The 15,237-nt window shown below is 42.1% G+C and overlaps 1 protein-coding gene across 3 annotated transcripts; it reads right to left on the bottom strand.

Annotated features, from left to right (window-relative positions):
- Positions 1-1,615: 1,615 nt before the first annotated feature.
- On the bottom strand, positions 1,616-7,446 carry FST (follistatin). Of its 3 annotated transcripts, none has more exons than XM_019736263.2 (6): positions 6,973-7,444; positions 4,925-5,116; positions 4,269-4,487; positions 3,601-3,825; positions 2,583-2,813; positions 1,616-1,831 (listed from the first exon to the last, which is right to left on the bottom strand). In XM_019736263.2, exons 1-6 carry the CDS (start codon positions 7,055-7,057, stop codon positions 1,749-1,751), a joined length of 1,035 nt encoding a protein of 344 aa, XP_019591822.1. In that variant the 5' UTR covers positions 7,058-7,444; the 3' UTR covers positions 1,616-1,748. The 3 variants fall into 3 exon arrangements, with proteins under 3 accessions (XP_019591822.1, XP_019591819.1, XP_019591820.1); XM_019736260.2 differs by having other exon boundaries at positions 2,583-2,810; positions 6,973-7,205; XM_019736261.2 differs by having other exon boundaries at positions 1,677-2,106; positions 6,973-7,446.
- Positions 7,447-15,237: the final 7,791 nt, after the last annotated feature.

Below are 15,237 nucleotides of genomic sequence, written 5' to 3' on the forward strand. Positions count from 1 at the left end.
CTGAGCTTCTAATAGTGACTTGGCTAGGGTTAACTGCAAAATATTGACAAGTCCTCGAATGTCATTTAGTCCTAATGAAACAAGGACATCTCGGAAATCCACCCCTACCGCTTCCTCCCTTCACTAAGTCCCTAGAATTCCAACACTATGCTTATTTCTATAGTTGATAGTCTGATCTCTAAAATGTGCTTATCCAATATTAGCCTATTTTTACTTTTCCTTGTGACATGTGCTGTATTTTAAATGTGTAAGGTCCACTTTATTTAGATGAGGAAACATAAACGGTGCCCCTGGCTATGAGTATGGAGATAAGCTTGCAAGAACAGCTAAGATGGTGTTTTTAAAGAGGAAATTTTAGGCTCCCTACATTGCAGGGAGGGAGGAAAACTCATACCTGTAGTCCCTTTTCTCCTGTGGTTAGTCACAGGTATGCTGCTAATCCTACAAAGGGTTTGCTGGATCTCAGGTCTCTTTATCTTTCAAACTCCACTGAAGTGATTTGTAATTTACTTTGCTTTGGAGCTTCCATTTGTCCTGGCCACCTAATTTCAGTGATAACTATTTCTCAGCAAACGTATTAAACACATTTTTACTCAAAAGCCCAAACAACTTCTTTGAAATCATATCAGCAATTGAGACCATTGGCTTTTTAAAATTTTTTTATTTTTTCACTCATCGTTTATTTACAAATACACATTATAACTTTTATATACATTGCACATTTACATGGTAGAAAAGTACAAAACTATATATTTAAATGAATTTATATTTAACTTGCCATGTTTGAAAATATAAAATTGCATCAGAAAAAAGTATTATGAAAAGCAAGAAACTTGAACTGATAAAGCTTTGATATAACTTTTAGTGACACATTGGTTGAAAAATAACTAATTCAAAAGGTACAGCCGACTAGCTTAAAGGAAACACCTAACAAAAGGTTGAGAGTGTAGCATTCATTCCCCTTCCTTAAATCTCCCAACACCCATATCAGTCAATTTCTTTGGATCTGTAACATCTTAGAAGTACATTATTAGAAGTCTAACATTGCTATCACACCCTCTCACGAATGCCTTCATCACAAGAGAACTAAAGTAGGAGTTTCCTCAAAGATTATCCTCTGTACCTTCTATTTGAGTCAGTTATAATGCCTTTTGGTCAGTCAAGATTCCTTGTAAACAAAACCCGAGGATCATGTATGTACAGAACAGGCAGCAGAGAATCCAATAAATAAACATGACAGAAACTGACATGCAAATTTGTTAAAGTGAAAAAGAGTCTAACAACAGTGAAATGAAGGGAGACAGATGAGTGAGTGAATCATAAGGAATGGACTTAAATGGTTTACAAGAAAAAAAAAGCTTTTACTTTACAAGCAAGAGACCTCACAATAAATAACAACTGCTCTTCCTTTCACGAATAAATTTCTTCAAAAACAAGGTGTACAGTCAACCAGACATTTTATGTATAAATTATAAAACATGACACAGTATAAATAAATGTCTACAAGTCTCAACTATGGGCCTCATCCAGTAGACCTCACAATGACTGCCTCTCCGTGTCCAATGAGTAACAAGGTGGCATGGGAGAGAGCTTTAGGACAAAGGTCCTTTATGTATAGTTTTCCCCCCAAATAAATAAGCATACACTTATTTACAGTATGGACAATATATTTTTTCTTTTTCTTTTTCTTTTTTTTTTTTTTCCTTTTTGCCCAAAGGCTATGTCAACACTGAACATTGGTGGAGGGTTTACCACTCTAGAATGGAAGATATAGGAAAGCTGTAGTCCTGGTCTTCATCTTCTTCCTCTTCCTCGGTGTCTTCCGAAATGGCTAGATGGGGGAATACAGGGGAGCTGTTGTTTAAATATGGACAACAACAGCACGGAAGCAGCTCAGTGTATGTTTTCAAAGCCCTCTGATACAGCCATATTACAGCGTTGCATTTTTATGTGACTTGCAGTGAGATGCTTTTTTTTTTTGTTTTTGGCATCTGCTGTTATGCAATAAGTTTAAAAAATTAAAAAAAAAAAACCACCATAATCTATGAAGTCAAAAACTGCAGAAAGTTCTGAAGAATCAATGGCTCAGGTTTTACGGGCAGATTCCTGAAATTAGATAAAAAGCGCTCTTGTGTTCTAGGTATAACTGCTTTGGGTCCTTATTTCAGAGTTAGTAGAGGCAACTGCGAAAGCAGCAGCCTGGGCATGATAATATAAAGCTGTCTTTGAAAAAGAAAAAAAAACAAAAAGAAAAAACAACTTTTGAAGCAGTTAGTTGAGATTCAAGTGTTAATAAAGCAAACAGCAAAGCATACTACTAAAGCAAAAGAATTAGGGGCAAATGACTAGAAATAGGTTTTTAGAGGCAACCCCATTGATGCTCATTGGACAAGTTTTCAAAGCTAGGAAACATTCCAGGGAATTTTTCTGTGGATCTCTGAATTGCTGGTGAAGTTTAGCAGCTACCTAATTTAAACAGAAGTGGGCTTACATGGGGAGGTTTACGTGCTTTTCACTTCTCCATTCCCTAGGGCTTGCCTGGGAAAGCCTTAAATTGCAGCAAGTTTAAAAACCGCACTTACAGTTACAAGATCCGGAGTGCTTTACTTCCAGCAGCACACCTGAGGAGCAGGCAGCTTCCTTCATGGCACACTCGCTGGCGTAAGTGGCATTGTCACTGGCACAGACAGGCTCCTCAGACTTACTCTCAGGGCACAGCTCATCGCAGAGGGAACATCGGCCTCTGCCAACCTTGAAATCCCATAAACACTTTTTTCCACCAGTGCACTGGATATCTTCACAGGACTTTGCTTCTAGGATATAATATACCTGTGATTAGTAAATTGATTTTCCCTTTCTCTATTCCCCTATCAAGAAATATAAACATATGACCTATATCCTAGTACTTACTAATGGGGATAAGATATTATGCAAAAATACTTCATAATAAAATTGAAAACACACAAACGCCCTCGTCCCCCCTCCCCCGTTTCCTACATACTATATTAATGCATGAAAAATTTTTTTTTTTTTAACAGGATTTCACAGTATCCTTGAGTTAAATATGTATTTGAAGACTTCCCACAGGGGGATCTTTTTTTAAAAAAGAAATAATTCCATTAGTTATCAGAATCTAATGATAGATTTTAAGAACTGTTAAATAATTATTTCTAGCTTTCAGCAAGTATAGCACTTAAAAAAATGTGCAAAATTGTGTGAGTTCTAAGTTTTCTATGACGAAATTGTTTCCTGTTTCTTGCTGGCATTTCAATATACTGGGGGTGCCAAAAAATGTAGACACGACTTCTATTCATCTTTTGTTATCGGTATATATGGAGTATTCCAATTTTAATAGTTTTTTCCTTCTTAAAATGTGTATACGTTTTTTTGGCACCCTCTGTATATGCGAACGTTTCTGGAAGACAACGATTTCCTTGAGGAAAGCTGTGATCGGTCACTGGAGAGTAGTTCTCTCTTTGGTGAAACTTTGCAGTTGGGGAGGCTATGGGCTTATTTATTGGTTAACCCCACAGTTCTAACACTAGAACTAGCCTTTTTGCTCCTATTTTCTCTTTTCATTCCTCGATCCAGAATACCTACTGATACACTTTCCCTCATAGGCTAATCCAATGGATCTGCCCAGTAGGCAGGTAGCCTTTCTCAGATGACAGGCACTGGAATAGGTCACTCCATCATTCCCACAGAGATACTGTTCAGAGGAGGTGGGCTCCGGGCAAATCCGGTTACATGTCACACAGTAAGCATTATTAGTCTGGTCCACCACACACGTGGAGCTGCCTGGACAGAAAACATCCCGACAAGTCTCTGAAACAAAGAGGGAAACACACATTAATAGGCACCTGCGGGTCCTTAGGGAGTGAGCATTTGCTATTATCAAGGAAATCACAAAATGGAAGCATCCAGCTTTCAAAAGGTACTTTGGGAGCCCAAACTCTAGGTTGGTCTTTTCACTATTCTTAAGGAGTCTTTAAAACTTTAGAAAAGGGTTCCTTTATTTGGTCATTATTATTAGGCTCTTACAGTGGACAACACATCTCCACTAGGGTGGGTCACTGATAACTGACCTTGATATGGCTGTGGAGCTCTGGCTTCCGGCTCTTGCCCTCCCTCCTCCTCGCTGACCTCCCATCTCTTCAATCTTAGGGTGGGTCTACCCCTCCCATCTATTCAATTTTATGGTGGGTCTACTGCAGCTTTAGAAAGCTGGAGGAGGGAAAGCTGGAGGAGGGGAGGCATGTAGGACCTACTTTTACATTTGCCCTGGTACTGGACTTCTAATTCCGGCTGCTCTTTACATCTGGCCTTGAGGAGTGCACATTCATTGCGGTAGGTTTTCCCGTCCAGCCCACAGACTGGACCTTTCCAAGTGATGTTGGAGCAATCCGGGGCACAGACGCAGCGAGGTTTGTTCTTCTTGTTCATTCGGCATTTTTTCCCGGGTCCACAGTCCACGTTCTCGCATGTTTCTACCATTTGGAAAGAGGCATAGATTAAAACTAGGGCCAGGCAGTATGCAGGCCAGCCAGGACGACCGTTGGGGGCGGGGGCCTTGCACAATCACAATTGTGCAGCCATCAGTTAGCACCCCAGGGGCCCAGGCTCTCTCCTAGAAGTTGAGGATGGGGTAAAGTGGGGGAGGGAACGACAATTGGCCTCTCCCCATACCCAATCTCTCTCAGATAGCGTGGTGGGGTGGTTGGCTTCACCACCACACTTGGCTAAGAAGTCCGGGAACCTTTGCGTACCTTGTTTTGCCTGTAGTGTGTAACAAGCAAGATTCAACCCTAATGGCTTACCAAGGCTGGGGGAAGATAGGGGAGACCCACGAACAAAGCTGGGCAGTGGGGAAGTTGAGGGTAAGACGCCCTCTACTGAGGGCCTGCAAATTGGGGAACAGTTCTACCTTTACAGGGGATGCAGTTGGGGGCGCCCCCGTTGAAAATCATCCACTTGAACAGCGTGTTGTCATTTACATCCTCCTCAGTCCACGAAGTGCTCAGGCGGCCGGTGCTGCAGCACTCCTCCTTGCTCAGTTCTGTCTTGTACAGGACCTGGCAGCGGCCGTTTTTCGCCTGGCGGAGCCAGCAATTCCCAGCTGCAAGGAGGCAGGGGTGGGGAGGTGGGTGAAAGTGGCGGGGATAAGGGGAGAGGGAGGCCGCGAACAAGCAGGGGAAGGAGACCCGGCGGGGATGAGGGAGTGAACTGGAGGAGAAGGAGACGGGAAAGAAAAGCACAAAATAAATCGGAGTGAAGGAGTGGGGAAAGGGGGGGCGGGGGACCCAGACTGAAGAGATGGGAGGTGGGCGAGGGGGAGGGAGGGTGAGAGGCAGAAGCCAGAGCGCCCCAGCCATATCAATGTCAGTTACCAGTGACCCAGACACAACACGTGCAGCTTGCATTGACTTTTACTAGACTGTTTACTTTTATTCGTCCCATTTCATAACCTGCAGCGACTCGAAGAGCAGATTAAAGAACTTGACAAAAACAGGATGCGACGGATGTTTTTACATGTTGGTTTTTTGTAGGCAGTGTGGGTATTATTTGTGACAGGGGTTAAGAAAGTAGAACTTGAGAGAAAAAGAAAAAGAGAGGGACCGAGACAGACACAACACACAGGAACAAATCAAGCAAAAGGCACTTGGGAAAAATGAAAGCAAAAAAGCAACTGGTTCCTGCCCGGAGCTGCCCCGCGCGGCCTCGAGGCGCAGCCCGCCCGACGGGCCCGTTTTGCAATCCGCCAGACCCAGAGGACGCCCGCGGCCACCGCGATCTTTCGAAATCTCCGAGGGCTGCTCTCCGCGGCGCCCAAGTCCCCCGCACTCAGGCAGCGCCTCGCCCCGAAAGGCGGGCAACTCAGAGTAGTGCGGGGCAGACAGCGAGGGGCAGTGCCCGGAGGTGGGGGTGGGGTGGGGGAGGGGGCCGTTTACAACACACTGAAAATGTTAACGCTAAAGCCCGGAAAGTTTACACATCTGTCTCAAGAAAAGTGTATGCAAAAAAAAGGAGGGGGGGAGGAGGCTTCCTACCATTTCACGGTAACACATGCCTATCTCATACCTACCAAGAAATCTTTGCAAGTAATTCCCCCATCATCCCCGCTTTTTAATGTTCGGATTTGAGTTAGGCAAGCAGACTGCTTATGTATCATCCATATAATTTTAAGTGGACCACAATCTATTATTTTTAAAAGTCTGCTCAAAGACTAATTGAAATAAATCTAATTTAGAGAAAACAAACTTTAGAAATTTGCTTTCAATGCATCTCAGAATTTAAATCAGTTGTGGGATCCTTACTGTTCTACAGAAAGTTAACAGAAGAATGAGTCAAAGGGGAAAAAAACTGTAAACTACTCAAAACACTCCGGGGTAATAATTTGGGTCTTTTTTTTTTTTTCAGGGTTCGGGGGAGGGGGTTGGAACTAGCATTCCCTAGGCAGAAAGCTACTTCCCTCTAAAATTTTCAGCACCCACATTTCCAAGTTTGGGCAAAGTTTCTAAAACCACGTCCCCCAGCCACCTAAGAAATTTTAATATCCAACCCACCCTCGAACCCCAGTCATTTTTTAAAGTATCCAAAAGGTGTGGGAGGTAAAGAGGTTAGCAAATAGGTCGACTGAAATCTCCAGGCTACTGATGCTTCTCCCCTTCAGAGCCAAACGGGAGAGATAACATCTAAACTCATTATGTCCAGAACTTGGAGCATCAAAACCTAACTACTGAGAAAGACTCCGGCTCACTCCCTTTCCTTTTTAAGGATAACCACGCTCCAAACTAGGCTCCCAGTTCTAAAGTGTCACTGCCTTATTTCCCCACTCCTTTTCATCCCAGAGTCGTTAAGTTGGTCCAACATCTTCTGAGAGCAGCGTTTATCAGAACAGACCAAGTGGGGACGACAGAAAAGTACAAGCCCCTGCCCTCAGCCGAGCCCCCCAGCGCATCCACTGTCGCTTACCCTGGGCGCTGCGGTCCTCCATGAACTGGCAGAGCAGCAGCAGCAGGAGGCAAAGCCCGCCGGGCTGGTGCCTGGGACGGACCATCCTGGGGGCAGGCGCGGGGCGAAGAGCGCGGCGGCGTGGAGAGCGGACGCGGCAACGGGTGGCTCGCAGAGAGGCGCGCGTCGCAGAGGCGAGCGGCGGAGGGCGCAGCGATCCCGGCGCAGCCCCGCGCTCGCCGCCGGCCGCCCGCGCGATTCAATGGACGTCAGAAGCCGGGCGCAGCCGCGCTTTAAATCTAGACGGGGGTCTCAGCGGTTTGCGGTGGGCGGTCTCCCAGTGTGTGGGGCAGTGGGAGGGCGGCCGCAAGCGAGGGTGTGCGCGGCTCCTTGGGGGTGGGGAGCTTTTAAAAGTTCAGTGTGAATCAGGTGACATTTCCCACCTTCTGGAAACCCTTCCCAATTATCTGTTGGAGGTGCCCGAAATCAAAGCGGTGGAGGGGAATCGCTGAGTTCTTATTTGCGTAGGAGCGAGAGGGAGGGGGAAGGCGACCGGGGCGGGGGGTGGGGGCGACGCTTCGGGGGTGGGGAGTGGGGAAGAACACCCACTTCAAGTCCTGCACGCCGCTGCTCGCAGGCAGCGTGGGCGCGCCCAGGGTGGCGGGTGTGTGCTGTGTGTGTGTGTGTGTGTGTATGTGGGGGGGTGGTGAGGTGGGGGCACAGGAGGAGGCGGCGGGCGGCGCGGGGGAAACCCGGGAGTTTGTCTCCGCACTGTCTCAGCCCCGCTCCAGAAAGACTTTGCAAACGCCCGGTGAGCCCCAAGCTGCTGGAATATCCTGCGGTAGGGTCAGAGCGCGCCGGTCCCGCGGCTTCGCCGGGGCGCGCTGCGGTTTTAGGCCCCCGCTGCCTGGGCGCGGGACCCGGCGAGATTTTGTGTCTGGGTCTGTGCGTGCTTACTTTGCGGCCACCCCCAGCCCAGAGCTGTAGCCAAGAAACCAGGCAATCCACCCCGGCTGAGCGTGGCCGATACGCGGCCCTGGTCTCGACGAGTCAGAAGCAAACAAAAATGTTTAACACCTCAGGCCCGGCCTCCCCCCGTCAGTCTCGCGCTCTCCCTTTCTTTCCTCCCCTTTCACTTCGCCGCGTCTGGAGTCGCAGCCCGGAGCCGGGGCGCCGACGTAGGCGGTCTGCCCCCCTCCCCCGGCTCGGAGACTCCCCGGTTTCTGTCCTCTCTCTCTTCTCTCTCTCTCTCTCTCTCTCTCTTCTCTCTTCTCTCTCTCTCTCTCTCTCTCTCTCTCTCTCTCTCTCTCTCTCTCTCTCAATTCGCGGAATAAAAAAGATTGCAACATCCATAATGAACTTCTGTAGCCTCAGTTTATTAAGCACAGTGCCTGGCATTCTTCGCTGAAAGTTGGCGGGTCTCTCATTTATAACATTTTTTGGCATCGTTGAATGAAACTGAAGAGGCGATATTTCCTTTTATATAAAACGATTACTTCACGGAAAATGCTATATTGTTTATTCCAAAGCCGCCTTTTAAATTTCTATTCTTTTCGCTTCTGGAACCCGAAGGACAACAGACAGCGAAGTATGCAGACAAAATTCTTGGACATTCGCAGGTCACTGGGATTTGTTCTACGGATTTCAAATCCGCCCCTCTTCGCCGCCTCCTCCAACCTCCCTCGGCCAGACCGCCCTCCCACTTCTCCTTTCGCCCTCCCGCCCCTCATCGTCTACCAACTCCCTCTCCCACTCCCTCCACAACTGCAAATAACTCAGTGATAACAGATTTTTTTCCACCAACTGCAGGAGATAGTGCTAATCTTTTAATAAAAGATCCCATTACAATGGGATCTGTCTGGACAGACTATAATAGATCCCGAAATACAGCCGTGCTAATATTAGAAGACAGTTGTTTGGGTGCCTCTCAGACGGGCCCAAGCCCCCCTTTCAAAGTGGGCATGAATCACAAAGCCCCGCGGCCGCCGCACCTGCACCGCGCGCATTCGGTGCAGCAGGCTGGTAAAAACCGGTGACCTCGCCGCTGCTTTTCGCTTTATAATTACCGTCCTAAGGACGGGGGGGGGGGGGGGGGGGCAGGCGACCGGGGAACGACGGGGTGGGGACTTTTTTTTGCTCACTTCAGACGGTTCTGGGGCTCCACATCCTTCTTAATCTTTCCAGATTTATTCATTCTCTCTTCCCTCTTCTCTCTTTCCCTCCTGCCCTCCCACCCCTTCTCGTCTCTTCTCTTTCCCTCCCTCTTGCTCTCCCCCCTTCTTCTCCCTCCCTCTTTCTTTTCCCGTCTTCCTTTCTCTCTTCCCTCCAATGCAGCATTAATGTAGAGCTGTTTAGTGCCCTCTAATGGCAGACGACATTAACAATTAATAGCAAACTGTCCCCTTTTGCGGGAGCCGGTGCTCAATGGCAGAGATCCAAAGTTGAATTTATTTCTTCTTTATTCAGGGAGGTAGATATAGTGCTTATATAGTAACATGCTGGAGCGAAACGTTGTTTTCTCCCCTTCGAGTCTTTTTCCCCCCAGAGAAAACAGTTGAAGAAAAGGAGAAGGCTAACAATTATTGTCACTTGACTTTTTCTTTGGTTCAAATTTGCCTTTTAATGGCAGCAAGAGACACAGCTTCTGTTCTAGCTAGGTTTATTAAACCATGTATCTAGGGTTGAAATATAAATATTCGAAATACATAAAATATCTTAGATGGTAGATGGTTGGATCTTATAGCAGTGCTACCAATAACCATTAAAAAAATTTAAGACCCAAACATAATTACAAACTTTATATTTGCCCCCTGTTTAAATAGATTTATTGGTCCTTAATCTGCTGTAGCCTCTGGAAGGTGGGGAAAAATCTGATTGTAATTAGATTTTTCACCCTACGACCATATGAAACATTACAATTTTATTCATGGAGACTCATATATGTAGTCTTCTTGCCTAGAGAAATGTAGGGTCACATCTTGATTCAAGTTTATTTTCTCAATACTTTGGGGAAGATTGTTTTCAAAACCATAATTTTTTCCTATTTTGTCACCTTATAGCAAGGAAAATAGTGATGCAACTTTCATGTTCTTATTAGATCTTCATTCATTCATTTACATGTGCACATATAATATGTTAATATAAAAAGCATACAGATATATACAATATGACCTCTTTTTTTTTGGGGGGGGGCGAGGATCTATGTGACTAAATGAAAAATATAACAGAGGCAATTTTGGAGGTTAAACAGAAAAGACTTATCTGGATGTTTGAGCAAAAGTGTTTGGTTTATCCAGATAGTTATTTTAGTTTATGTATATGGAAACAACTGGTGTCATAAAAACTTTCTAAATTAATTTAATCCAAGGTGTGTCCACACAATTCCAACTGTTGTGTGAAAAGTAAAAATTCTGTTTCTATTTTATATTTTGTTTACATAATGCCAAATACTCAGACCGGCCATTTGACTAAATCAACTGCATTGACTAGCTGCTTTAGGATCATGTAATTGTCTAGGGTAGGCCAGAGCAGACACAGTAGCTCTCATTGTAAAAAAAAATGCCACCACTCATTGGCATGCTCCAGTACCAGAGGCAGACCCGATAGGGGATTACTTCTTGCACCAAAGAGGGTGGCTCTGTGGGTCAGGGTTGAGGTCACTGGCAAACACACTGTGGAAAACACAAGTGTTGTGTTGCTCTTGCCTTTGTGAATAAGCAGGTTGGTGTTTGTTCAGTGATACAAGCTCATCCTGTTTTTCAGCTGCACCTTGGATAGTATTGATCTGTTTGGGAGAATGTCTGCTCTGAATCGGCACAGATCAGTCACCAGGACTCTTTTGTTGGCCTGGGGTATTTTCTGGCCAATCTGAGGAAATGCAACACAGGTCAATACTGGCTCCATATGGGCCTCCTATGGGCATCAGCAAGAGATCCATCCAATTTCTGTGGTATGAAATGGTATCACACCTGTTCAGTGACATCACAGAAAAACAGCTGCTATTTCTTTCACTGTTTTATCTCCTGTAAATGTTAAATATTGGGTTTTGTAGATGTCTAAATGTCAGGGGGACATTTTAAAATAAAAATGCCTTCTTTCATTTTTGTTGTATGCCTCCAAGTTTGACTTCTTATTTTTTTCCTTTCTGCTCTGCCAAAAAAGTAAATGTAAATTATGAGAAACACAATAGGACCACTTTGTAACTGACTTTCTGGGCAGCACACAAAAAGACTGCTGTTCTCTGATTGTTTTTTTGTCAGCTTCAAAAGCTATCTTTCTTCTGAAGTTTATAAATTTAAAATATTAGAGTTTAGCAAATGATTCAATCTAGCTCCCAAGATAGCTATTTGAAATCATATAAAATTGTTTGAGACCAGAACTGACCTGGTTAAATTTCAGTCCCTAAAAAGAGAATATGGAGGGAGTGGAGTGAGGTTACATATCGAAAATTTGAAAGCCATGAACTGAGTAGCTTATACTTTTTGCCTTAAAATTAAATGTCAAAGTTTTTAGAAGTTAGGTGTTTTGCAAAATGAATATTAAGATTTCAAATGCAAACACTAAGTCTTATTAAATAACAGAATTTAAGCACTTGAGAAATAGGTTGAAATGGTTTGAAAATCAGATTTTGTTTTCTAGGTACAAAAACACTTACTGCGTCACGGTCTTTGGAATTGTGCAACTTCATAGGCGAGAATGAAGGTTTGAGGTAGGATGGGTGGTACTAGTTCTGTACCAGCTGAATTGTTGCAGAACTAAGAAGTTAAGAAATGTGAGTACATAAGAGTAATGTTTATCCAAGATGTCCAAACCATGGGTTGATTAAGTTTTTTTAAAAAGTAATTGGAATCTATGTTTTCTATATAGTGCTAAGAAAACAATTGATTACCTGAGTTTTTCTGTTTCCATTGTTGCTTTGATGTTACATAGAGTCAGTCAATCACAGACAGCCTTTTCTTTTTGATACTACTTTCTGTGTAACATTTTTATTGCCTTATTTTCCCCTTCAACTTTAGAAATATTTTGGATTTCCAGAAGTGATCTGAGATATGTTGCACATAATCACTTAAACTAGTTGTATCAACATATTCAGGTTTAACATAATTAAGTCGTTAAAATAAACCTTAATAAAGAATTCAAATTATGTCTCTGAATAGGAATGTTATAATGGATGTATAGAAATTTCTAAATAGTTTACCGTATTTTAGGTCACTTTGACAATATAAATAATTCACATGTTTGGTTATAACTGCAAATATCAGTGTGTGACATTTAGCACTTTTAACCCTGATTCCTTTTATACTTTCTACTGTATTGAAAGTATGAGGAGAGCAAATCAGTATTTGCTGTTCTGTTTCCTACTTCATGGTTGAAACATTTCCATCAAAGTAAGAGCTACCACCCTTGGTTATTCACTGGCTTAAGGTGAGTTGGTGTGCTGTAGTTGCTTTCTTATATTTTGTTTTTTGTTACCTCATTTAGCTTTCCACAGAATAGCAATGGTTTGCACATTTAAATATTAGTTCTTTTCTAAGTGCTTGTCTATTCAATATTGGATCAATAGTTGATACAATTGCTATTTGGTCATCCATGTTTTCATCTATATTTTTTTATTTGACATGAATCCTGTATCATTTCTGATGTCTAATTTGCCACCAAAATGACATGTTATGTTTACGATAGGTCCAAAGTTCACAAGGCAGTTAGACATGACTTTAGATATTTTATTACATCTTCCTATGGATTTTTTAGTCATTTTTCCTCAAAGGGGAATTCATTGCAAATCCATTTTTCATTTTGCCTTTGTATGTTTGTCAGAAATCAAATGATCTCATAAGTGTGGATCTACTTTTGAGTTCTCCATTTTGTTCCATTGATCTATTTGTTGATCCTAGTCCAGTACCACATTATCTTGATCACTTTATAGTAAGTAATGAGTTCAAGTAATGCAATTCTTCCATCTTTGTTCTTTTGGATATTCTGGTTGCATTGTCATATAAATTTTAGAATCCACTTATTGAATTCTACAAAAAAAGCTTGATGAATTTATGACAGGAGTGGATCAATTTGGGGAGAACTGAAATTTTAACATTAAGTTTTGAAAACCATGAACATGGTATATCTTTCCATTTACTTAGGTTTTCTTAAATTTCTCTAGACTGTGTTTATAGATCCATTTCATGTTTTGAGTGTCACTGGAAAACATGCTGAAGTAGGATACTAAATGCAGTTTTCAGCTTCTTATCTCAAAGGAACTCAGTGGGTTATAAAGTTTTCCTGGTGCAGGCTTATACTTGTCTTTATACTTCCTAAGGCTGATTCTCTATGGTCAATCAGAAAGAATGTATCAAACACACTTTCCAGGAGTGGTGTGCTAGCTCATCAAAATCTGTTGCTTGCATTCTTTTGGCGTTTCTCTTAGACCATAGTCACTCCTTTAAATGAATAATTTCTGTCACCATTAGATTTACACTCAGTGAATGTTAAAAATGATCCTCTGTTGATTAGTATTTTGTTGAATATTTCACCATTTTCATCTGAATAGATTCATACTCAAAACAATCTATCATTATGCTTAAGTTTTGAGAGGTGAAAACAGGCATTGCCCATTGTGCCAAAATTTGGGTGGCTGTTACTTTCTGCCTTTGTTCTTTATTGGAGAATTATGGCATCTTTTCATTAGTCATTGCTCTACCTGACTCATTCATCATCACTGTAGTTTCCTTTCCTCTTATAGCTCACTTCCCAAGGATTAGTACTATAACCTTAACATTGTACCTTTTGCAGCCTTATTGGCTTATTTATTTCATGTAAATGCTACTTTCAAAAGTAAACTATACTTTGTATTGTTTATCCAACAGTACTATTAAATATTTAACAATGGGTTGAGGTCAAATGGTGATGACACAACATGTGGAAATACGGGAGAGATGATGCATTAAGTGTTGAAATAAATTATTTCAACACATAGCGAGCCTTGCTATTTTTTGGACTAGAATAGGAATATATATATATATATATATATATATATATATATATATATATATATATATGTAATTTAGACTAGTAGGTGAATGATTTAGAGGCAGCCTTGGTCAATGTATACTTTTAATCTCTCCAAAATAATCACTCTTTAGCAATGTAAAATTGTTAGTGTATGGAGGAGGCTAATTTATTTGGTTTTCCAATACATTAGGTAAATGATTCTTCTAAACTGGTCTCAGTGTAATTTCCTTGCAAATAAGGATATGAAAATAATCAGCAATCATGTGTTAATAGCTCACATGCTGGGCAGATGGAAACAGTGTAGAAGCACCATTTAGTTGAGATCATTTTGGCTCCAAGACTTCTAATCTTTGCTTTAGCAGAAAACATTGCTTTGGCCAGTCAGATGACACTATCATCACTGTCAACATTTTCTTTTTTGCCAGAGCACCATATTTCCTGAAGAAACCGTTAGGCAGTGATTCCTCTTTTTCTTATTCACAATCCCTTCAAGGAGTTATTGAAAGATATGAAACATCTCTTCAGAATAGGGCACAGACACAAACACATATACAGCCACCCAAATTTTACATTCATTTTTAAGGGGATCATAAACATTTTGAAATCCATGTATTGGTCCTCTAGAGTTTCATGGACCCCAGATTAAGACCTCTGATTTTGAAAGATCCAGCAACTAGATAGCTGATTATTCTGCCAGTATACCCCAATCAGTCTATTTGTTTTTTTAAAACCTTTCAGACCTCAGTCAGAGGGTCCCCTCTGGAATAATTCAATATAGTAGAATGTCATACATAATTAAACAGTGTCACCATTCCAGAAATTGTCTTGAAAGAGTTCAAACACACACACACACACACACACACACACACACACACGCCCAATATGCATCTATCTATTATTTTGTTTTTTAACAATAGTTAATCATGTGTGGAGTACCTATTCCACGCCAGGCAAATTAAATATATAATCTCTATTTTTTTTAATCTCTTTTCCAAGATAGGTTTTATTGTCATTATCACGATTTCATAGACTCTTCCACAAAACACAGGACAAAGCTGAACCAGGAAAACTTTATAGCCCAGTATTCAGGAGGGTATTGCACTTTAGGTTTTCCAAGGATTAAAGAACAAAAGAAACAGCTCTGTAATTACTACTATATTTTAAATCACACATTTACAGATAATATTTTTCTACTGTTTATTCACAAAATCTGCAGCTGAGGCACACAAAGTATGCTAGCATAAATAGCCCATGGTCTTTCTGTAGCTTAATTTTTAATAT

The sequence above is a fragment of the Rhinolophus sinicus genome, linkage group LG03 (assembly GCF_036562045.2).
Source record: "Rhinolophus sinicus isolate RSC01 linkage group LG03, ASM3656204v1, whole genome shotgun sequence".
In the NCBI taxonomy this organism is placed as follows: Eukaryota; Metazoa; Chordata; class Mammalia; order Chiroptera; family Rhinolophidae; genus Rhinolophus; species Rhinolophus sinicus.